This window comes from Theropithecus gelada, chromosome 7b (genome assembly GCF_003255815.1).
Source record: "Theropithecus gelada isolate Dixy chromosome 7b, Tgel_1.0, whole genome shotgun sequence".
Taxonomy (NCBI): domain Eukaryota; kingdom Metazoa; phylum Chordata; class Mammalia; order Primates; family Cercopithecidae; genus Theropithecus; species Theropithecus gelada.
The window spans coordinates 2,860,925-2,886,691 of NC_037675.1; the positions used below are offsets into that span (position 1 = coordinate 2,860,925).

At 41.7% G+C, this 25,767-nt stretch overlaps 1 protein-coding gene across 2 annotated transcripts in view; it reads right to left on the reverse strand.

The window, feature by feature from the left end:
• The window catches only part of PDE8A (phosphodiesterase 8A), a 154,671-nt gene that overhangs the window by 43,830 nt on the left and 85,074 nt on the right, over nt 1-25,767 (reverse strand). The window contains exons 4-8 of one of the 2 annotated variants that reach the window (XM_025392075.1): nt 19,339-19,395; nt 18,447-18,501; nt 11,626-11,714; nt 5,799-5,877; nt 4,056-4,193 (exon numbers count right to left, since the gene is read on the reverse strand). In XM_025392075.1, coding sequence (XP_025247860.1) covers nt 4,056-4,193; nt 5,799-5,877; nt 11,626-11,714; nt 18,447-18,501; nt 19,339-19,395 — 418 coding nt within the window. The remainder of the gene's footprint in view (nt 1-4,055; nt 4,194-5,798; nt 5,878-11,625; nt 11,715-18,446; nt 18,502-19,338; nt 19,396-25,767) is intronic. The other variant, XM_025392076.1, reaches the window with a different exon arrangement.

The following is a 25,767-nucleotide window of genomic DNA, read 5'->3' on the forward strand; positions in this document are numbered from 1 at the left end:
TAAACATTCAGTAAATGAGCTGGTTTGGGTACAGGTGGTTTGCATAGGCCTCTTTCTCCAGGCCAAGCTCCCCTCAGAACAGGAGTAAGACTACTACCTCCTTTCTGTCTGCCTCAAGCTATGCACCAAGCTAGGCTTCTCTGGCTATTGATGCAGTCCCTCTTGGCACCCATTGTCTTGAGAATTAAATCATCATCATCCAGCCATCCTATCACCAAGGTGAGCACAGTGCATGCACATGATAAACTGTCAAAGAACACTTGGAGCTTTGTTACTGAATGGGAAAGGTAGGCTGAGGTTCAACTATAGAATCCTGGCAGCCAAGTTGAGGACTATGAGCTCTATGCTGAGGAAGCAACATGACAAAATGATGACTCAGTAAGACTAATGAGGCAGTAGTAAATGGTGGACTGAGTGGAGATGGAGGATCCTGGACAAGGAGACAGAGTTACACGCTGTAACTCCACAGTGTGAGAAGGTGGCCCTGAACAAGGTCAGGCCCAGGGAGTGGACCCTCAAAGCAGGGGTTTAATAGCCATCAATGCTCGTGGATTTGATGGAGGGGACCAACAGGCAGGAACGGATCAAAACCATTTCAGGAATCTAAGTCAAAGCAACTGTGAGGTTGGTCCATGAGCAGAGACAGCAGGAGTTGGAAGAGAGATTGGGTTTTTTGCTCATGGGAGATGAGAGAAAACCATTGCTAGACAATTAAGATGAGAGCAGGATGCTGAACCAGACCTTGGAAAAGAGGCTGACACTAAAACCAGAGAAGTGTGAGATTTCTACAGAGCAGAAAAGATACTTCAACAACAAAGAAGCATTCTGAGGGACAACAACAGTGGGCAAAGGCCAGAGTTCTGGTAAATCTGGGAGGAAACAGAAGGAAGAATAATAGGAAAAGGGGAGCCCGTGAGAGAGGAAAGCAAAGGCACAGGAACTAATAAAGGTCAAAGTTTTGAAATGCTAAAGAGTTCTGCAGCTGCACATCATCATCATAGGCATCTCAGTAGCCACCATTTATTTGGCACCCATTAAATGGCAGAAGAAGAATAACACAGTTTCTGAGGGAGGGAAAAAAAAAATCAAGATTTCTAAGAGGCCACACATGGTGGCTCACGCCTGTAATCCCAGCACTTTGGGAAGCTGAGGGAGGAGGACTGCTTGAGCCTAGGAATTTGAGACCAGCTTGGGCAACACAGTGAGACCTCATTTCTACAAAATATGTTTAAAAAATTAGCCAGGTGTGATGGTACACACTTGTGGTCCCAGCTACTTGGGAGGCTGAAGTGGGTGAATCACTTGCGCCTGGGAGATCAAGACTGCAGTGAGCCAAGATCGTGCCACTGCACTCCAGCCTGAGTGACGGAGCAAGACCCTGTCTCAAGAAAAAAAAAAAAAAGATTTCTAAAAGAGAAGAGACAATGTGAAGTTTAGGTATCTGAAAAGATGGGAGACTATGGGTTCTAGAGCCCTGATAGACAAGTCTTGGGGAAGAAAAAAGAAGAGTCAGGTGGATATACATACAGGATGCAAAGACACATGAGTGCAAGGGGCTGGAAATCAACATACCTGTTATTTTTATCCAAAAGAGGAGCCACTGACAAGAACGGGCAGCAGGGGTTTGTGGAGATGGAAAACATTTATAATATTCCCTGCTTGAAATCATCAAAATTTCTCTTCTGCCCTAAGAAGGTCCAACTTCAATATCCAACACCTAGTATCTGACACTCTAAGGCCCCAACTCCTGGCCATTTGGCCATTTCCTGAGTCTCCATTCTGCAATGTTGGTCCCCAGCAGATGCCTGAATTCCCCTTCCTGATCACAGTGCCACTGTTCCATAAGGCCTGCTGACCCTTCAACAAGCCCTGCTCCCTAGAGATGGAATTATGGATTCTTTCACCTCAAAACACAGGCCAGCTCAGCAGCCTGCCCTGCTGCCATGTTGCCCATAGACCGGCAGGTTGCTGACAAAGGACAAAGGTCACTTTTCCATGCTCCCCAAAAACTAGGAAACACAAAACAAATACCCAGGCTCTTTTTAGAAATAAAGCAATATAGGCCAGCTGCAGTGGCTCACACCTGTAATCCCAACACTTTGGGAGGCCGATATCGGAGGACTACTTGAGCCCAGGAGTTTGAGACCAACCTGGACAACATAGGGAGACCCCGTCTCTACAAATAATTAAAAAATTAGACATGATGGCATGTGCCTGTGGTCCCAGCAACTCAGGAGGCTGAGGCAGGAGGACTGCTTGAGCCCAGGAGGTCAAGGCTGTTGCACCTCTGCATTCCAGCTTGGGTGACAGAATGAGACCCTGTCTCAAGAAAAAAAAAAAGGAAAGCAGTATAGGGGTCAATAATTTGATGATGTTTCCTGTTCTTTGCTCACAATAAGTGTAATTTTAGAGAGCAGGTCTCTTGCTATTCAAGTTTGAGGCCTTTTGTTACCTGGTGCCCAACAGCACAACCCCAGCAGAAGTGAGACACAGTTCACACAGAACTGGATGGAGCCCAGCACTTAAGAGCGCATCCCTTCCTTACCTCTACTTGCCCCCTCAGTGAGGGGGACATGGAATGTCTCAGTGGAAGTTCTGCCACATCAAGGTGTACAAGGCCCATCCTGGTTCATACCCAGTTGAACCTCACAACAAAACCACTGGCTTATCCAGCAGTAGCAAAGAACCTAAATGCCAGGATTGAGGTGGCCATGGTAACGCCCCCACCATGGCTGCTGTGGTCTCGGATGACTGCTGCTCTGTGGCCTCCTTCTGAGTATGCTCTTCTCAACCATGGAAAGGAATACTTGCCCTCACCTACATGGTGCACCTGAGCACCCGAGGGTCTCTTCATCCATCGTAGCTTTCATACCTCTCTTTCTAGAGGACCTTCCACTTCCTCTAGTAAAAAAAACCGAAACAAAACAAAACAAAATCCTTGACAGAAAAGTTGAAGGCAAAATAAGAGTATGCCTACTTTTTCATTCCCCTGGCAGGGCTTCACTGGGCCCCTGCAGCCGGTCTATTCTTTCCTTGTTCTCACTTCAAGGCAATGTTGTGTGCTCAGAGACATAGGGAAGGCAAAGAGAAACATGCCAATTCATGGTGTCTTCATGGGGTCCAAGATGAGTGGAGTATAAGCTTTGCACAGCACCCTGCCCCTGTGGTAAGCTGCTGTTTTGTGCTACAAGATAGGCACTAGCCAAATGCCATAGGGGAGAGAGTATCACTTCCATCAGTGCCTACACAGAACAGGCAGCACAAGTCACCAATTTTTCAAATGTTTGAAATAATCAGATTAATAGTCTCTACCCAACTTCCAAAAAAAAAAAAAAGTCCAGCAGAAAGGACCACAAATGATTGTGAAAAGCAGTAGTGTTTTCCTTCTCATCATATTTTAAAATCTGTCACAATGAGGCACTATCAGAGGCTGTGGTTCAGAGAAACAACCTTTCAGACTAAGCCTGCCTTTCTTCTGCCTGTTCCTTCAGCATCATGATTATGTGACTTCTTACATTATTGAATAATGGTTACTTTTATTTGTTTGTTTCCAACCCTTGAATATGAGCTCTCTAAGGCAGGAATTTTTGTTTTGCTCTTCTTTCCATACCAGAATCTAGCACAGTGTCTGGCTAACAGAAGGCATTTTTAAAATGCTCAATGAATTAACAAGGATTGGAGAAATCTTGGGCTCAGATGTCTTCTGAGAATGTGTTGCCTTACTAGCAATTCTTTACCCAGAACCATTTGCCAACATCTACAACTAAGAAGACCAGTTATTAGAAAGATCAAGTTATTCACCTACTATAAAGATAACAACAATAGTTGCTAAGTTCCAATTCAAGTTACTTTCCTTATTGGCTAATCATATTATATATTTTCTTGACCCCAGTTTCCTCACCTGCAAAATGGATATAACAGGGATAACACTCCCTATACTTCCCTGGACTGCGGGGAGGAGTAAGACTGAGATTACCTGGTAGTACTCAGTGAACACTAAGTCTTCCTTCTCTCTCTGTTGTGAAAGTTAAAAAAGGTACTGACCTCTTACTTACCTTGCCTATCCTGATGCATGAATTTATAGTATCGAGCAAGTCAGCCTTTTTTTCATTTATAGGCACTTCTCCTAACTCCTTCCCTATTAATTCACCTGACTGATAGCCCATTGTTGTTTCAAATGCAGGATTTGCATACTGAAGGGAGACAAAAGAAAAAACACAAAGTGAATTAAAAGTCATTTTGAAAAAGAGGACATTCAAAGGTTTTCAACCTAAGCCCTTCAGGTTTTTCCCCAGAAAAAGCTCAGGAGCCTGGACCTCACCGTGGCAGTTCTGAAGCCATAAGCACATAACCCATGAAGAATTTTGGAGCCCAGATGAGCTTCTGCTTGGGTGACACCCAGCTGGGCTTTCTGCTATGTTCTCCTGAGGCTCCAGGAGGGCAGCAGGCCCACTCCCACTTCAACAGGGGCAGAGGAAGGGATGTGTACAGAGCCAAACCAGGAGCTGCTACAATAGGGCCGTTTAGATGGGGGATGGGGGTGGGGGCATGATGGAATAAAGCACCCGGTAGAGTGCAAAACACTCAGGCTCTCCTCCCCCTCCAAACATTGACCTCAGCAAGTCACTTAATCCCTCCGAGACTCTTATCTGGATATGGGAATGAAACATTTCTCTTGTCTCTTTCATATGGTTCAAAGAAATGATGTGTATGGAAAGCAGGCTATGAACTAGGAAGTAAATACAAATGTAAGGCTTTATGGTTAAGTCTCAAATATGACTGTAAGATAAGCAGAAAATGTATGGGAAAACTGTACATGTGCTAATGATGATGATAAAACAATAATTGGATACCATCTGTCAGGGTCTGTTTTCCTCACTGGGCACTATAGTAAACGCTTCACATACATTAACTCATTTAGTCCTCATGACATCCCTACAAAAGGCAGGCTGTTGTTCTTACTAATATTACTTCCATTTCCATTTCCACAGACGAGAAAGCAGATTCAGCTGGATTAAGCAACTTGCCCAAAGTTGTTCAGCTGAAGCAGGATGGAGCCCAGGCCCGTCTGACACCAAAGCCTGTGCCCTCAAACACTGGCTCACGCTGCCTCTCAGGGCACCAACTCAAAGTCAACACCATCAACTCTTCAACAAGGAAGTCACAAGTCACATTACAGTGAAAGTACTGGAGAGCCCAGAAGTAAAATCAAAGTGGAGCTAATTCTCAGACAAAAGGATGTTTTTTCTGGTGCAACTCCCTTTTTTGCTGTTATCTGAAAGCATTTAAGCTATGTTGCTTTAAGTCATATAAACTCACTTTGCTAATAATGTGTAATTTATTCAGTACTTACTAGGTATGTTATTTCTGAAACTTTTAGTTGTTTCTAGTATATTTCTGTAAGTGCAAATTATTTTCAAAAACAGTGAGAAAGGTGAAAGACTCGCAGACCTTATGGTCAGAGCATTCCCCCTCCTACAACAGCACTACCCCCAAGCCGCCAGCAATCACCCTTTTCAGTCTCTCCTTGTCAAACAAACTAGTGGAAATAATGAATGCAAATGTGGCATTTCTACAGGCATTTTCTAAGACCTTAATTGTTAGTATGTTTTCTAATCTACAGGGAGCTTATTTTAAATTACATATTTTATTGACTTTGTTCTGATAATCCTCGAAGGAAAAACTGGTCTCCTGAACTTCAAAAAGAAAAAAAAAAATCATATTGGAGGGGTTCAATCCTAAAAACTGGAACTAACAAAACAAGAAATCCAGAAAGACAGATTTCCAAAATAACAAACCTGTATAACACGGTCTTCACTTGTAATTTCAATTGCATCTTCACTGTTTTCTAATGCAGTGAATACAGAGTTACAAGCCCTTTATGAGTAAACAAAAAAAGGAATGATTAATGTAAATACTACAAAATCTAATAAAATCTTGGGTTCTTACATTAACTTATTTAAATGTATTTTTTGTCTGATTTATAAGGAAGGGAGAAAATATTTTAAAACATAAAGAAGAAATAAACATCCTCCTGCAAGCCCCTCCATTGGGATCATCACTATGTACACACTGTGGTATCTTTCCTTCCAATGTGAAGGAAAGACACATTGGGCCAGTGGGCCAGGGTGGCCACACACCGGGGTCAAATCCAGCTCTTCAGCAGCTGTGGGACCCTGGGCAAGTGACTGAACCCCATCAAGCCTCCCCTCTTACCACCTTAGAGTCCTCATGAAGACTAAACAAGAGAATAGAGTCAAGAATACTGCACAGAGTCTGGCAAAGAGAAGGCAGTCGATCATTTGTACCTATTATTTTAAACAAATTATTTTCACAAAATTGAGGGCATCTGGAATGACTAGCTTTGCTTCCTGCTTTCTTCACTTAGCCATCTTCTGTGAGCATTTTATCACATCCTTCGTGTTTGAAAACATTTTTAAAATTATACAAGTAACAATGTTTATTGAAAAAAAATTAGAAAATAAACATTAACAAAAATAAATGGAACACTATACCACAGCCACTTGAATAATAAAAAAGACAGTCGACAACATGTATTAGTGAGGAACCCTCCTACACTGCTGGTGGGAATGTAAAAAAGTGCAGCCCCGTGTTGGAAAACAGCCCCATTATGTCCACACAAAAACTTATACACAAATGTTCATAGCAGCATTACTCAGAAAAATCAAAAAGTGGAAAAAACCCAAATGTCCATCAATTGATGAACGGATAAACAAAATGTGGTATATCCATACAATGGAATATTATGCAGACATAAAAGGACATGAAGTCTTGATATATGCCATAACATGAATGAACCTTGAAAACCGTAAGCCAGTCACAAGGATCACACAGTGTATGAAATGTCCAGAATAGGCAAATCTGCAGAGATAGAAAGTAGATTAGGCCGGGGGCGGTGGCTCATGTCTATAATCCCAACACTTTGGGAGGCTGACGCGGGTGGATCACCTGAGGTCGGCAGTTCAAGACCAGCCTGGCCAACATGGTGAAACCCCGTGTCAAAATACAAAAAAAAATTAGCAGGGCGTGGTGGCAGGCGCCTGTAATCCCAGCTACTTTGGGAAGCTGAGGCAGGAGAATTGCTTGATCCCAGGAGGCAGAGGTTGTAGTGAGCCGAGATTGCACCATTGCACTCCAGCCTGGGCTGGGGATAATAAAAATGTTCTAAAATTGTGGTGACTGAAGCACAACTCTATGAATACACTAAAATCCTTTGAATATACCTCAATAAAGCTGTTTAAAAATAATAAGATCAAATAACCTGAAATCCCAATACCCAGACATCTCAATATTCTATTTTATAGAAAAAAATCTAATTATTTTCAATAAGCATTGAAAAATGTTCTAGGCATTAACTTATACAAATGTATATGTAATATGTATACAAAAACAAGATCATACTCTACAGTTTTATAATCTGCTTTTCTCACTGGCACACTATACATTAATCTTTCCATATCAATAATTGTAATTCTTTATCACTCTAAATAACTATACAATATTCTAAGATTATATTATGATTTATTCAATAAATCCCCTATGACTAGACATTTAGGTTGCTTCCAGGTTTTTTCCTTGTATAAGGAATCTCCCAAAGAATGATTTTAAGATTCTCTGGCCTTAGAAGATGAAAAAAAAGAAAACAACTGCCTGCTTATAAAGTGCAGAGATACTACTAAGTAAACTCTAAAAATAACAATGCTGGCCAGGCACGGTGGCTCACGCCTGTAATGCCAGCACTTTGGGAGGCAGAAGTAGGCAGACCACTTGAGTCCACGAGTTCAAGACCAGCTGGGCAACATGGCAAAACCCTGTCTTTAAAAAAATAAAAAATTAGCTGGGCTGGTGGTGCACATCTGTAGTCCTAGCTACTTGAGAAGCTGAGGTGGGAGGACTGCTTGAGCCCAAGAGGTCAAGGCTGCAGTGAGCAGTGATCACACAACTGTACTCCAGCCCGGGCAACAGAATGAGACCCTGACTCTAAATAAGTAAATAAATAAAACAATGCCTTTACATTATTCCTGGTATTACTAAACTGTCTCACTAAAGACAACAGCTTAGCCAATAAAAATCAGCTCATTTTTAGCGTGTTTAAAAAACCCAGGAGATAATATGTAAATTATAGCTCAATGAAGTTATTATTTTTTTAAAAAAGCAAAAAACACCCTGGGCCTGGTAGCTCATGCCTGTAATCCCAGCACTTTGGGAAGTTGAGGAGGGTGGATCGCTTGAGGTCAGAGTTTGAGACCAGCCTGACCAACATGGTGAAACCCCACATCTACTAAAAAAACACAACAACAACAAAAAATTAGCCAGGCCTGGTGGCACGTACCTCTGTAATCCCAGCTACTTGGGAGGCTGAGGCAGGAGAATCACTTGAACCTGGAGGTGAAGGTTGCAGTGAGCAGAGATCGCGCCACTGCACTCCAGCCTGGGCAACAGAGTGAGACTCTGTTAAGCTCTGACTCAAAAAATCAAAAAATAAAATAAGCAAAAAACAGTAAGAAATAAGTTCTCACCTCCAATATAACAAGCTTGGAGGAGATGGATCTGTGAGAAGCCCTACCGGGTATTATCATACTTGTTTAACTTTTGCAGATATGGTAAATAAAAAATGTTAAATCATTTGCAAGTCTTTATTAGTGAGGTTGAACATCTTTTCACATTCATTGGCCATTAATATCTCTTGTGAATTGCTTGAGAACATGTCTTTTAATATTTTTCTAATTTTCAATTGATCATTTTAAAATTGATTAATCAAAGCTCTTCATGTATTAGGACATTAACCTAATGTCTGTCCTATATGTTACAAACACATTTTTCCCAGTTTGTAATTTGTCTAAATTTTAAACACTATTTAAGGTTTATTTTAACTACAGATAAGCTTAACATTTTTATGTTGTCTAATCTGATTATCTTCCTTAATAAAATGTGGCTTTTATAGATGTTAGTTTATAATGACTTTGTCATCCAATTACGTACGTCCACTTTTATTTTTTAGTACTTATGTAGCCCTACTTTTTCACATTTAGGTTTTTAATTCATTGGAGTTCATTTTGGGGGTGGGATGTGAGATTGGAACATAGCTTAATTTTCTTTCCAACTAATTAACCAACTATCACAATTCTAGTCACTGAAAAGTCCACCCTTTCCCGTGTTGATTTAAAATGCCATGTAGTCATATACTAAATTCTTTTTTTTTCCACCCCTTTTTGAGACCAAGTTTTGCTCTTGTTGCCCAGACTGGAGTGCAGGGGCTCAATCTCGGCTCACTACAACCTCCGCCTCCTAGGTTCAAGTGATTCTCCTGTCTCAGCCTCCCGAGTAGCTGGGATTACAGGCATGCACCACCAAGCCCAGCTAATTTTTTATATTTTTTTAGTAGAGACGGGGCTTCATCATGTTGGCCAGGCTGGTCTCAAACTCCTGACCTCCGGAGATCCACCCGCCTCAGTCTCACAAAGTGCAGGGGGCCACCGTGCCTGGCCACTCATATACTAAATTCTTAAATATATCCAAGTCTGTTTTTGTTTTTGCTTTTTTTTGAGATGGAGTCTTGCTCTTGTCACCCAGGCTGGAGTGCAATGGCACCATCTCAGCTCACTGCAACCTCTGCCTCCCAGGTGCAAGCGATTCTTCTGCCTCAGCCTCCTGAGTAGCTGGGATTACAGGTACCCACCACCACACGTGGCTAATTTTAGTATTTTTAGTAGAAACAGGGTTTCACCATGTTGGCCAGGCTGGTCTCGAACTCCTGACCTCGTGATCTGCCCGCCTCAGCCCTCCAAAGTGGTGGGATTACAGACGTGAGCCACCACACCAGGCCTGTTTCTGGTTTTTATATTCTAGTTTACCAATCTAGCAGTGACACCCTTACTTGTTACAGCATTTTAATGCATTTTAGTATCTGACAGAACAAGACTATTTCTCCCATTTCTCTAGTCTCACATTTCCTTTCCCTTTATATTTTTATATCTCCCTGTATAATGGACATCATAATTTGGCTGCCAGTGGGAGCACAGAGAACAAAGCAGGGCATGATGGGAGATGAGGACAGAGAGGTAAGCAGTGTACAGACCATGGAGACCCTTGTAGGCTACGTTTTGGAGTCTGGACTTCATCTTGAAGGCAGTGGGTGCCTATCTGGGATGTCACAGAACAGAACACAAATGGAATTATGTGTTACGTCTGTGTGGAGAATGAAGAAGGAATCAAGACTAGATATAGGGAGACTAATTGGTGCTTTCAATAATCCGGGTAAAAAGAGAGGGACCTAGACTAAGAGTAGCAGTAGAGATGAAGATTAAGTGGACAGATTCCAAAAATTAGTAAGATCAATTAGACTTGGTGAGTGACTGGATTTAGGGATGTATGTAGAAGAGACAGCGGTTTTTAGTTTAGGACCACAAGGTAGATGACAGCTAAGGTATACAGGAGGAAAAGGTTTGAGGTTACAGTCAGATTTCGAGACGGGAGAAAGAATGAATGCAGTTTCGAAAATGCGGATTTCAGTCTAAAGGACTATTTTTGCCATTTGCTGCTTACAAGATCTTGGGTGTGAGTCAGTTAACTTCCTTGGGTCTCAGTTTCTGATTCTTGATTGGATAACATAAGCTCCAGCTTCACCTACTGCTCCAAAATTCTGCTCTCCTCTGAGAGAGGGTAGTAGCCTAATTCACTGTGGGAGTGCTGCAGCCAGGCTGACATGACCCAGGAGTGGGAAAAAAGCAGGCCCAAGGGCAACCATCTACCTTAAGTTTCCTTGCAAAATCTAGCAGCATAAAAAATCTCTTTTGTATACCACACCAGCCTTCAAACACCTCTGCTCAGCAGCACTTCTTTGCTAACTCACACTCTGCCCACTAATCATTCATTTAGTTTTGTCTATAAAGTACCTATCTTCCCTACACGTGGAACCCTGTACTGGTCCTTATTAATCTTGGTACTCCCATTCTGATCTCCTTTGACTGTCTTGGGCACATACAAATGAAATGATCCAGTTCTCTCTTTGATCTCTAGTAAAGGAAATGTTAAAGAATAGTTGAACATCCAAGGAAGAAACCTAAAATGATAGGAAGCTGCCGACTTTATTTTTCTTTTGTCAAGCTGATAAAATTACATTAATTTTTCTGCTTTTCTTACTCTACAAAGAATGAGGCCTCTACTCATTTCACTTAAAAAATATTTTTTTAAAACCCTGTTTATTAAGAGCAGATAAAACACCTATTGTAGAGAAGAAAAAAATGTCACCTACCAGAGATAACTAATGTGAATAGATTGGGGGTGTGTGTATTAAAACCATTTTTTTCTCTAGAAAACAAAACAGATAATCCAGCATATGCAGTTTATATTCTGCTTTTTAAACTTACTATTATTTGGGGGCTCCATCTTTAAATGTGAGTCTCTAATCACTAAAATGACCGTTTATTAGACATCCAGGCAGACTCTAGAAAGTCTGTATGAGGGGAGCTGCCACTCCATTCTCTCCAATCCCATATTTGCAAGAGGCCATTTATGGCTCAAAAGTAATCCCCACAACCAAAGTTCTCACTTGCCATGCTGCCCTGTGTGGCCTGGAGGGTTTTCCCGAAGTGGTAGAATTACCTGAGTTTCAGTTGTGATCGCACCTCTCCAAACTCCAGCTGGAGCAGTTCATTGTAGCAGGCCATGATGTTGGGGTTTTCCACATACCTCTACAAACAGAAAGAGGAATTTTGTGGATAAACAAAGGTGCTTCTTTATGTGTGCCAATAAAAATAACTCTTTTAACAAACTTCTCAACTTGGCAACTGAAATCTAAAAAATACTTTACCATTAATGACGAACAGAAGGTAAGAGAGAAAATTTATGGGCACCAAATTAGCTTTTAAAAAATAGGGTGTAAGAATGCTTTTCCTTCTATCATTTAGCAGCCTTGCATTTAAAAAAGAAAAAGAAAAAAGAGAAGAAAAGAATGCTTTTCTTTCAGCATCTTCCGTTAAGAGCATTTTGGTTGTTTTCATGTCACTGATAAAGCAGAGGCTAGAACATGTAGAGGAGGAAATTTACTAACTAAACTCCTACTTATATTACACTTTCAGAATATATTCAAGAACAGTATTTGGTCCTTTTTAAAGTCATGTAAGCTTACAATAAGCAAAAATACACTTGCATTTCTATTGGCACCTGTATTTCACAGGGGAAAGCCTGACATGGACAACATTTTCCTGAACTAACCTCCAACAGCGGCTCAGTGAAGCCGGAAGATGATTATCTTCCACAGCAGAGGCACTGGCAGAAGTCATGGATGGATTTGCCCAGTGTCTCTTATAGCTGTGGACATTAAGTATTTTGTATAACCTTTACATAGTGGAAATATCTCACAACAAAGTGAATTACATAGTTCTGAGAAGATGGACCCATTCCACCATCAAATTAAATACTCCATGAAGACATCTTAGCAGCCACTGTGTTCTGCCACATAGTTCTATTCAGACGTAAAAATATTTGTGAACATTACTCCTCTGTTTCTAAAGAGCTCTTTGTTTTTTACCTGCACAATAAGTGGACAATACTCTACCTGGCTGAGGAGGAAGCTGATGCCTAAGAGGCAGAGCCTCTGCAGATCACTATCCATAAGCCCCAGCCAGACCAATTGGGACAGGGGTCCCCTTGAAGAGTTCCTTCTACTACCATGGTGAACGCAAATGTCCCATTTGAACTGTGATCAGGGTCTTGTCTGGGTGTCAAGCAACCCAAAAATCTAGCCCTTGGTTCATGCCTTAAAAGCTATATGATTGTATATGAGGCATCTAACATTCCTGAGCCTGCTTCCTCAACTGTAAAGCAAGAAAAATAATACTGTTCCTATCCAGTGAAGGTCACCGTGTGAATAAAAAGAGATAATGGGAGAAAGCATTTTAAGTACAAACTTCTGCATAAATGTGAAGAACAGCTACTGTCACCCCCACAGGGGAAGGCAAGACCTGTTGGCCAGGAGCATGATAAACCCTACACCTATAGGCCAAAACAGAGCCCCTTTCTCACCCAGAGGTCTGACAGAGGTGACATGCCTGCCAGCTCCCATCAACTGAGAGGGGAGGAGTATGCTAGACCTGCTGTCCACATCTCCATCAGCCAAGACCCCACGGGAACACCCAAAAGCACTGGACAGGAACCCACTTCTGACTGGGCAGGGACAGGGAAAGAGATTTCTTGACATAGTGCTTGTGCCACTCCAGGAGACAAGGAATGGTGGTCTTGAGATAGACAGGAGTCCTCAGTTCCTCTGCAGGTAAGATCTTCAGATGTGGGGGCTCTGGATGGAATGTGTATTTATCCAATTCCACAAATGGATTCCCATGCATGCAATCAGACTTTTTACTGGGTCTGAATGTTATGTATCCACCAAACATTTTTATCCCAAAGGCAGAAAATCAAGGTAAAAAAAACTAGAACGTGACCAAATGTTCAACATTTTGCTCCTACTGTTTTCCCCCTCCCTCAAAACTTCTGTTTTGCCATACATGTCTAAACATTGCTCTCTTTATCTAAACATCTCATCTTTCCTGCCCCTTGCCAACTTTTGTTTCTGTCCCAAGGATCCCACAGGGCGTGAAGGGTGAAGAACCAGGTCCAGGGATCCTCAGAAAGCAAGCTTATTCCCTCTGCTTAAACAGCAGTTAGCCTCCTCTCCCTTAACCCCTCCCATGAAAGGGGATGGGACTACAAATCCTACAGTCTTCCAAGCTAACTTAACGTCACTTTCTCCAAAGCATATCACACCCATGGCTAGAACCTGAGCCCATCTTTGCTAGGTCTCTCCCAGTGGTTCTCAACTCTCAGCTGCATATTAGAATTACCTGCAATTTGAAAAAACAGCAGCATGCAGGCCCCTCCTCAAACCAACTGAAATAGACTCCCATGGGATGTTATTCAGGGGATTCTAAGGCACACCCAGCAGTGAGTCTACTGACTCAATGGCCAAATCCAATTGAGGAGGCTAGCAGGTCCTCCATCTACTTTTCAGTCCTGAATCATGGCTAATCCACAAAATAGCTCATGCCCCTTCCTACCCACCATCCCCTATACCAGAGGTATCATTATGGTGTCAGCTTTCAGATTCAAGCCTTGGCACCACTGCCTATAGCTGTGACTGGGAGAATCCCCTTCCTCTAGGTCTAACTGTTCTTCTCAGTAACCTGAGCATCCTTTTGTTACACAAAAGTAAGACTCTGGATGAGATTAGTTACCACTTGTGGTCTCTGAGGACTGGTCACCCACATGAATTCCTCATCTACAAAATGGTGAGCCTGCCACTACCCTCCACATTTCCTAAGTCAGGCGCTTCTAAAGTGACTACTGCAAAGCTTTTGGGCTTTTTTGCATGGACATGTCCTCACAGGGGCGTGCACCTAAAAGTTATTCCATCAAAGTCTTCAGAGGATTCCTTGATTAAGGTGCACAGGCTTGAGGGTAGCAAGAGTGTGTGTGTCAGTTACTTTTCAAGTTAGCTCCATGATAACACTGTAATACTAAGAAAATAGAAGGACCATGATTTACTTGACCTTCTACCAGGATGCTCTTTCTGGTCCACAGAACTGTGCTGACACACTTCTCGGGCAGAATTTCAAATATGGCAGTCACCAAACACAAACTTTCAACAGTGCATCTGTGTACTTTCAAAGAGACCTCAAACAAATACAAGGTTTAATGACCTCGTGTGGTTGTAGGTAAGCAAATAACCCAAGGCAGAGGGAAAAATCCATCCCCTAAGTTTCACTAGAAAGTGGAAGCTTCTAAGGTTCTTGTTAAAAGGAATAGCCAGTTTTGCAGCCTTAGTTGCAAAAGCAAGCAGCTTAGGGAGGGATGATGTAAAGATCCATCAGGAATAGGGGACTTCTGACTTCCAACCTGGGACACCTTACTGCTGGCTAAGTAAACCGTTCTCACGCAATTTAACAGGGATTACTAGAGGTCAGGGAATGGAGGCAGGTGCTGATATGTGTGTATGTTGTGGGGGTTGTCCAAAAAGAAGAAACACAAGAAAGCCACAACTATATAAACTATAATAACCTAATGTGTGCTTTTTATATAAAATTGTATTTACATATAAACTAAAATCTTAAATTCCACCTAATCTGACATTAGTATCAATATTTGTGTTCTTTTTGTCTGCATTTACTTGCTACCTCTATGTTCCTTTACCTAAGCTCCTGTTATCACATTAAGTGTCTTATAAGTGTTACAGAATTGTACTTTTTAAACCCAATCTAACAGCCTTTTAAAGGAAGAATTCAGCTCATTCATATACATTTGCTTTTATTCTTTTTTTTTTTTTTGAGACGGAGTCTCGCCCCTGTTGCACAGGGGTGGTGCGATCTCGGCTCACTGCAACCTCTACCTCCAGGGTTCGAGCGATTCTCCTTCCTCAGCCTCCTGAGTAGCTGGGGTTACAGGTGTGAGCCACCATGCCCGGGTAATTTTTGTATTTTTAGTAGAGATGCGGTTTCGCCATACTGTCCAGGCTGGTCTGGAACTCCTGACCTCAGGTGATCCACCTGCTTTGGCCTCCCAAAGTGTTGGGGATTACAGGCGTGAACCATCGTGCCCGGGCTGCTTATGTTCTTTCTATCTCACTTTGTTTCTCACTGATTTTACACTGTTGTTTCCTCTTTCTTCAGTTTCCCAATTTGATCAAGTTGCTGTAAACTCCCTATTTCCTCTTGTTATTTTGGAAGTTTTATTTAACTTTCCTGTTCTATCAATGGTTACCTTCCTTTTCATCATCTCAAAAGCAAACATAGATTTCTTTACTGTTATTTGTAAACAAGATACCAATTACCCCCAGAATAAAGTATCTCCCACATAGTGATGCTCTACTCTGCACATTTCCCACAAAGATGAATACTTCCTGGGCTCATTCTCATTCTGTCTCTTAGATAAGCCTCAAAGAATGCCTGCATCCTCCCTACAAACCTTGCAAACACCTAGGGTTGACTAAGATGGTCTATAATTTAAAACTGAGCTATTATTAAAATTCCTCTTTGGGTACATCCCTTCTTCTAAAAGAATATTATATATTCCAGTCTATGTTTATTCATTTGGGACTAATGTTATCTGCATAAGTGTAGGTACCTCTATAAAGAAAGACAGAGAGCCAGAGAAAGCAGGAGGCACCACGAAGGAGTATGCACATGGCAGGGTTTATAGCTCACTACTTTTCCCTCCTCTCCTCTTCAAATTTCTGTTCTAGTTCATTTCTTATATGGCTGGAGTCCTTTTCTGACTTATTTTCCTCAGACAGATCGCTTGGGGAAATATATCTCTGAATTTTATGTATATCCCCAAAAGAAAGGTTAAGCAATAACTTGACTGGATATAGAAGGCTGTAGTCTCTTTCTCCCTGTATCCTCTCATCAAACTAGACATTATTACTGTTTCATACAGTAAATATATATTTACCCTATACAGATCATTTTCTTTACTCATCTCTTGCATTTCAGACCTTCCACCTGGAATTCACATTCCTTCTGGTCGACATATATCCTTTAGAATTTCCTTGTGAGGATCTGCTAGCTACAAATTCTCTCAATGTCCACATTTCTGAAAGTCTTTATTTAACATTCATTTTTGAAAGATATACATGCTAGGTATAAAATTCTAGAAAGTTCTTTTCTTTTTTTCGAGACAGAGTCTTGCTCTGTTGTGAGGCTGGAGTGCAGTGGTGCGATCTCGGCTCACTGCAACCTCCAACTGCCTGGTTCAGGTGATTCTCCTGCCTCAGCCTCCCAAGTAGCTGGGATTACCACCATGCCCAGCTAGTTTTAGTATTTTTAGTAGAGACGGGGTTTCACCATGTTGGCCAGGATGGTCTTAATCTCCTGACCTTGTGATCCGCTCACCTCGGCCTCCCAAGGAAGTTATTTTCTTTTACTGCATTGAAAACGTTATTCTACTGTCTTCTGTTTTCCACTTGTTGCTGCTGAGAAGCTAGTTGTTAGTGTGTCATTCTTTTGAAGGTAATCTTTTTCCCTCTAGCTGATTTTAAGTCCTTTTATTTTATTTTTTTGCAGTTTCACTAGGATGTGTCCTCTTTTAAAATTTACTCTACTTTGGATATGTCAAAATTCATGAATCTATGAATTAGTTTTTCATCAGTTCTAGAAATTTTTCAGGTAGTAACTCTTCAAATATTTCCTCTGTTCCATCCTTCCTCTTCTCCTGGAACTCCAGTTATATATACACACAAAACTTCACACACTATCCTCCACATTTCTTCACCTAACTTATTTCCTGTCATTGTATTTCTGTGCTACATGTGACCTACTAAGTTTTAAATTTTTCAATTATTGTGTTTTAATTTCTTACAATTCAGTTTTGTTCTTCATAAAATTTGCCATGACACTTTTAATAGTTTCCTATTCCTTGCAGATATTTCCTGGCTTATCTTTCATTTCTTTAACTATAGTAAGCATACTTGCTTTCTAATTCATGTCTCATAACTAGTCTCTGAGGGATGTGAGGGTCTGTTACTAGGCTTTTTTCCCTGCTAGTTTTTCTTTGGGATGCCCTGTCACCTGGTGGATTGACTCTAGCTTTGACTTACTGCTGCCTGCTGCCCTTGAGCAATTATTTATGGAGATCCTCTGCAGGCAAAGATGAAGCTGTCTTCCTCTGGGGAGGATTTGTATTTGCTTCTGTCAGGCACTTAGGAGTCCTACTCATCCAGAAAACTTGAAACTAAATTCACAGCTTGAGATTTCTTGACTACCTTACTTATACAAACCTGGGCTACAAATCTGCCCAAGGGTCAGCCTTACTTAAGTTCTCTCTGTATGATTCCTAAGGCCTCATTTGCAGCCAGCTGACCAAAGCCCCAAGCAACCTTTTGGCTTAGATAAACCAACACATTGAAGCTAGGAGTGGAGAGAAAGAGAGCTGTGTTTGGGTTGCCTTATTTCCAGAATCCTTGAACTGGCTTAAAAATTTGCATGTATACATGTCAGCATCATAACAATACATCCTATGGTATAATTTTTAGTGAATATGCCATTAAAGGGGATTTTATTATGTTTAGATGACTTTAGCAGGCGTAATTTTGAGAGACTAAGAACATGAACTGTTATAGATTAGATTAGCAGATTATAAAGTTAAACGAAGTTAAACCAAACTGTAAAACAAGGACAGTAATTTTCTTTTTTTTTAAGTACGATTGAGGCAGGTTCTCCTTATGTTGCCCAGGCTGGTCTCAAATGCCTGGGCCCAAGGGATCCTCCTACCTCGACCTCCCAAAGTGCTGGGATTACAGGTATGAGCCACCACGCCCGGCCAGACAATAAGTTTTTTTCTTCAAATTTATTCAAAGCTTTTGCTGGGTACTGAACTGAGATAAAATAATTTCTCAAATTGAATTATACTTGTATAACAAATAAGTGAGTACATACCCTTGTAAATCCAGCAGCAATGAAAGGCATTACGGACAACTCTTCTCTATCCACCCTTCAAAATAACACAATAAAGAACACAGACATAGTTTTTATCAATTACATCTCACCTCTTTTACTCTACTAATTTAAATACTTCGTTATGAGTACTTTTAGATGAGTCAGATTAATATACAAATTTAAAGGATAAAGTTGAAAACTGTCTTCTGTTTCAGTTTCACATTTGGCTTTTTGGAATTACATATTCTAATACTTGAAATATAGAAACTACATTAATAGCAGGAATACAGGAGTGTCCAAATATCTTTTTAATATATAAGATTTTTAATTTAAATGAAGTTAAATTTACTCCTATTTTCTTCTACTTCCAGGTTTTTTAAATTCCTTTTTCCCCTACAGCTCAGGAAAAAAGTTTAAAGGACACAGAAACGTTTCTTCTATGTATAAAAACATATAAGCTAAATAACATTAATTTGAATACTTGCCTTTCTCCTAATATATTTCTCTTCTTTCCTTACCTCCAATTTAAAGACAAAACCTAAGATTCCCCCATTTATGTGTAATTCAAATCCTCAGAGATATTTGGAGTTAGAAGGCCCTAGGAAGATACCCCTAGAAAACATTCATACTTTTAGGAATGGAATTCTCTCACAGTTTGCCTGTTTCTAAAGTGAAAGGCAGTTTAAAAATCATAAAAATCTAGCATGAGAGCAGAAAGTCCTTCCAGGAAGTTAACCAAAGAAGCGAAATAAAATAAGAAAGAATAAAGAAGAAAAGGCCATACTACAAAGGGGAATGCCTGACACAGCATGCAAGCTGCTATTTGGCCATCTGTTAAGAATAAGTATTACACTAACACCTCGATTTCAACATTAAAAAAATGAAAGTTTACCTGCGTACTACACCAACAATAACTGTGTTTTCTGAGAGTTTTGATGATCTGATAGACCTTAAAAAAAACACAAAACTTTAAAACAAATATAAAAATAATCCTTAAAAACCAAATATACTTAAACAATTACAACAATTAAAGTTGGAAGAAGGGTAAGAAGGGAGAGTAAATGATCCCCTCACTCTCTGAATTCACTCACCTTCTTGACTACTTGATCTTTCTCTCTTTTGGGGGCAAATTCCCATTCAATGGACTGTGTTAACTGTAACAATTATGGAGTATGAATTAACAGTTAAGTAAGATGATATGCATTCACTTGTTCCGATCTTTGTTAACCTGCACTGTTTCAGGCAGAGTATTTTCCCTACTTTGTGCTTACATGAAAGAAGCCGTTGGTCTCTTCTTCCAAAGGAAAATGCAAGTTTATGTCTATTACCACAAGGTGATGGCTATGTTTACAACGGGGATAAAGGAGCCCAAGGGCTGGCTCCACTGCATTCTAAGAAGCACAAAGGATGAAGAGTTCCTAGGTAAAATGGAGGCTAAATTAATAACCAAAAATAATCCAAAACTAGGAAATGCAAGATATTGTAATCGGTCAGAAAGAAGAGCATCAACACCTCATGAGAGGGTTAAGAACAGAGGACTGGTCTAGAAAAGTACAAGAGACTGTTCCACTAAAGTTACCCAAAGAGTACGAGACTTCCCATACAGAGTGAATTCAACCCTTCTGCAGAAGCAGCTTTAGAGGCCATGGGGAATGAAAATACAGCCAAAATATCAGAGCAGAAATAAATGTGACATAGAATAGGAGAAAGAAAAGAAGTGCTCCACTGGAGATATGCAACAGCTTTGAACTCATCCTACACTGGGAGAAGAAAGCAGGACTCTAGAGAAGAACAGCTCCACTGGAGAAGGAAGGAACTCACCCCAGACCCAGAGGAAGAAGACTCATGTTGGAGAGGGGCTCTAAAAGGAGGAGAATGTAGAGGAACATAACCAGACTGCACTAGTCAAGTCAAAGGTGAGCTGGCCTCCTGGAGAATGTGTCTAGGATGGCACAGAAATCAGTCAAGACTGACTGCATTTGCTTCAGCTGTTAGTTCAAGGATTAGAACCACTTCTGAATCACAGAATCCAGAAAATAATTTGAGCGACTAATTCTCAATTCTCCCAAAGATGGTACATAACATAACCATTCCAGATGCGTAAGAGATTCATCATGCACGATGGATGCCCCCGTCTTTTTTTGAGACAGGCTCTCATTTGTCACCAGGCTGGAGTACAGTGGTGCAATCACAGCTCACTGCAGTCTTGACCTCTTGGGCTCCAGCTATGAGTAGCTGGGACCTCTGGCATATGCCACTGGCTAATTTTTTTATTTCTTGTAGAGACGAGGTCTCACTACATTGCCCAGACTGGTCTTGAACTCCTGCATTCAAGCAGTCCTCCTGCCTTGGCCTCCCAAAGTGCTGGGATTACAGGTGTCAGCCAGTACACTTAGCCAGATGCCCCAGTCTTAGCAAACTTTTCCTGTAAAGGGTCAGGGAGTAAATATTTTAGGCTTTGCAGGCGATATGGACTGTCACAACTACTCAACTCTACCATTGTAGCACAAAGGCAGCCACACATAATACACAAACGAATGGGCATGACTGTGTTCTCCTTTGCCCATTCTTGCCTGTGGGCATTCAGGCTTCATTTTCTTACGGAATCCAGGTTGAGAAAGGTTGAATCTAACAACAGATGCAGAATAGGCCAGGGATAGGGAAGTTGCTCAGGAATGGAAAAGCAGCTCTAGGGACCAGCCAGTATCTCTCATGCTCACCTCTTCCCCACCCCCTCAACACCTCTGCTTTTCCGTATTCACTCTGTACTCTTCTAGCGTCTACCTACATATCCTCTCCAGAGGGAGCAAACCAAAGGGTGCTGCATGGCTCTGCTGGAAGATCCCTTGTAGACACGCCACTTCAGGGCTTACTGGCCAGGTGTCAATCTCCAGTTCAACCCTGGTCCCCCTGACTGGGGAGAGCAGGCAGGCTCAGCTTCCCGGGGAAGAGCTATGGGAAAGGCTGCTTCCTGGGGAAGAGCTATGGGAATGCCTGGCCTCACTGGGAAAGTCTTAAAACCATGCTACTTGGTTTACCATTAGGATTCATTTTGGCCACACAAGATAGAAAACATCAGAGAAGAGTGGTTTAAACAGTATCTGTTTCACACATCAAAAATGTGCAGAGGGAAACAGTCCAGGGCTGCCACGGACTCTGCAGGATCAGGAACCTAGCTCCTACCAGTGTTTCTCTACTACTGTCTGTACATGAGGTTTCTTCCTCATGGTCCAAGACAGATACTGAACACTAGCCATAATGTCCACATTCCAGACAGCAGGAAAAAGGGAATGCTCCTTCCCTAAGGATACTTCCCAGAAGATACACATGATGGGTCCATTGGCCAGCTGTAAGAAAAACTAGGGAACACAATCTATTTTCTAGATAGCCATATGCCCAGCTACACATCAGAGATTCTGTTATTAGGAAAAGAATAGAAATGGATACTGGGGGCAACTACCAGACTCAAGCTACTCTACGCAACTACAAATAATTCTGATAATGGTCTCAGCACAACACTGGAAAAAAGGCCACATAATGGAGGCTCACTATAAGAATATAGCCCAGCCCTTTAATGAGTTAAGTTTTACAAAAGCACAACTCCATTACTTGTGCTTTGCTATTTTTCTCTGCCATATGGTATGAGTTTCAGATGACAAAGAATGGGATTGATAATGGTATAAAGGATCTGCACACCAAGGTGAATCAAGAAACTGTATAAAAGCATCTGGTGCTCTGGGTTCAATCTTGCTTCTTCATTCAACATAGATTTTAATTCTGTTAATGTGTTTTGGGTTTTCAAGAAGTACTTTTTTTTATTTTCTCTATTTCCCTTTATGAGATCTTCCCTTTTATTACAGAGACCTACTCCTGTTGCACAAAGAAATACTGCTGCACCTCTTCTGAGTCCACTAAGCATATGTCTTCAAAAGGTTCTACAGTGTCTTATAAAAAATAATTTTCTTAGTCTTCAGAGCTGTTTTTCCCCCTTCATTATGTGGTGGCACTTTTCACAGGCCCCCCTTTGCATCCTGTTTACACATCCCTGAATGCAATTCGCATCTGTGCAGGCTGAGAGTTTGCTAACAAAGAGGGTCACAAGAGTTTCCTTAGCACCTCTTCACTGAACACCCTTGGTGTCAGTAACCGTCCTTCTCTTAGGTCTGGGCTATAGACCACATCAACAAACACAGTTCAGGTTTGGAGAGTACTGCCAGCAGGCATGCACAGGTCTGCTGCAGAGCAGGCTCCTGGCCTGTTCTCTCTGATTCTCAAACTAAAACTGAGAACTGATGCAATTTGCTGTTTTGAAACTACCGTATGTGGAGAACTATCCTCAGGTTCCTCATGCCTCTGTCCCTTCTTAAAACACAGTAGAAAAACCATGTCTCTGTCCATATCCTTCTCTTCCTTACCTTGGGTTTCTGAGTAGATGCAGAAAGTAAGGATTCAAGGGGCAGCAGGGATGGCAGGGGCTAGAGTGCAGGCCTCTGCCCAGCTCATACAGCCTTGCTGCTCTGCTGGGGCTCAGCCATCTGTTTCTCTGGTCAGAGCAATCCAGCATCCCAGGCTTGGCAGAACACAGTGGGAGTAAAGCAAAGCCCATTTCCACTGCCTTCCTTTATGGCCACTGGTATTTCAGCTTCAAAGACTGAAGTGTGCGAGGCACAGTTCAGAAACAGGCTTCTTTATTAGTCTCCACAGTACGACAGATACAGTGGAGATCCCTATCCTTTTCTGTTCTCTCAGCTTCTGACCTATCATCTTATCTTTGTGTGTTTTTATTTATTATTGCTACGGTCAATTTTTGTCTCTTTTTCCCTCTTCATGGGTTTTTTGATAGGAAGTTGGGAGGAGACATTGATATCAAGTACCACAGTGGGAATATGAAGCCATACTCTGTTGGGAACTACTGGATGGGCCTCTAGCAGCCTCACAACTGATTGACTTGCCTCATCTCCTCCAGTTTTCTACTCCATTCTCTACTTGGTAGCCAAGTGATTTTCTATCCTGCTCGACACTCTCCTGCGCAGAATATATCAGTGTCAGGGTGGAGTCCACAGCCTTTGGCTCAGCACACAAGGCCTTCATCATCTGGTTCACGTCTGCTGTTCCAACCTCCCCTGACACCCACTCCATATCTGCCTGACCAGCAGCCATCTAGCACTGAGCAGAGGTGCCCGGATGTCCTGCCTGTTTCTACACATGTTGCTCCCTCTACCTGGAACATTTTCTCCACCTTTCTTCCTTTCAAAACTCCTGCTCATCCTTTAAGATGCAACTCAAGTATCCTCTGGCAAAGCCTTCTTTGACACAGGCACCCACAACACTCTGCGTAAACCTCTTCTGTGGGCACTTACAAGCCTATACCAAAATCACTCACTTTCCCTGCTAACTAAAGTATTAGCTCTTCAGAGACAAGAAGCACATCTTACTCATCTATGTAGCTCTAGTACCAAATGCAGTGCCCAGACCTGAGGAGACTTGCAAAGTAGGGTTCCTAAACTGGTAGATTTGGAAATACAACAGACACAGAATATTTGCTGTTAGCAAGGCATCTCATAAGGAGTGTAAGGAGTTCCAAATGCCCCCAACAGAGAGATACAGGTGAATGCTAGTCATTTAGACAGGTCAACAACCGATGAAAAGCTCTTCATAGGCAGTGTTGATTAGGTATCCCAAAAGGGAAGATGAAGGGAAGGACACAATTCTGCAGGGCTAAGGTCTCATGAGCCACATAAGTCAGCTCAGAGACAAGGCAAGCTGGTTTAGGGGCGGGAAGCCTGGAAAGATTTCTTGAACAGTCCAAAGTGGGCACACATCCTTAAAGGGATGATCTCAAGGGAGATAAGCCAGGTAAGGGCCAGAATGAAGACAAAACTGATTAGGAAAATAAATCAGGGTCTGCTCTTGCCTCTAGAAACCTCACTACGATTAGTACAAGGACCCACCGCTACCCCAAATCCTCACCCAACAAGATGGAGATGATGTAGTAGAAAACAGCTTGTGAGAAAGACTTGAGATTCTTGGCCAAGGCTGTGATGTGGCCATCAGGAAATAAATGTGATCGGGGATTACATTTGTAAAGGCCTGCGCTCTCTGGCTAGCACAGTGGAGGGGACTGTTCTGCTTACTCGTCACTGGTTCCCCTAAACCTAGTGTGAGCTTTTCGGTTCTGAAGCCATGCTTACAAGGGCTATCAATCAGAAAAGGGTACCCAGGGGAAGCATCCGTGATGCGGTGGGAATATGAAACCAGGATCTGTTAGGAGCCAGTAAGGGTGTGCTCAGTTCAGAAAAGATGTCTGTGGGGGACACAATTCCTGTCCTCTAATGTTGGAAATCCATTCTGGGGAAGAGGAATAATAGATCTGTTCAAGCAATCCTGTGGGCCAACTGTGGACAAAGTTGGGTTCAATAAAAGCAGAGCTTCTAAATCTCTGGGCTTTCACTTAGTGAGCCCCAGGTCCTGAGGAGAGGCTGGATGGAGGGTGCTAGGCACTTCACAGAGGAGAGGCACAGCTGACATCTCTGCTTCTCTAAAACCATATATTAAAGCAATCCAGTTCCCATTCTTTACTTAAAAACTATATAAAATTGTTATTTACACGATGAAAGAACTCTGATTAACTACAGTGCTTATGGAATTTGGTATTTGTGTGAGTTTTTAACTGAGCACGTAACATTACTTTTTTTCACTGAAATAATTCAGCTCCTCTAGTCTATAAGCTTATAAAAGACGAGAACTTCATTTTATAACTTTCAGTCTACAACATTCTCTTGTACATAGCTCAATAAAAATCTGCTGAATGAATTAATCCTATTTTTTTAGAATATTCCTAAAACGTATAGCAATAGTATATTTTCTTCCCTTAAAAAGTGGAATATAATGTTATGTTTCTTTTACTACAATTTTTAACAGTGGAACATAACCAATACAATTTAATTTTTCTTTTACAATACAAGATGCTCTAGTAGTCACCTTTAAAGGTATGAACTTCCATTGTCCAGCACATACCTGTGGCTAGGCTTGGGCCTGGACAAGACTGGGAAAGAGACCAAGTTTTCTCCAGCCCCCTCACGCTGTCCTCCCTTTTCTATCTCGGCAGCCATTTGGCCCACCTTAGACACCTCTCCTGCCTTGCAACATTCCACCATGACTACCAAGCATCATGTAATTTACATATCATCTTCCCCTCCTCTGTGTGGTATCTATTCAATGTTAGGGATAAAGGGGATACTGGAAACCAAATGTTCCAAATTTACAGCTGAGCTAAAACATCCCCAGAGAAGGCGCAGTTACCCACAGACAAGCAGCTGTC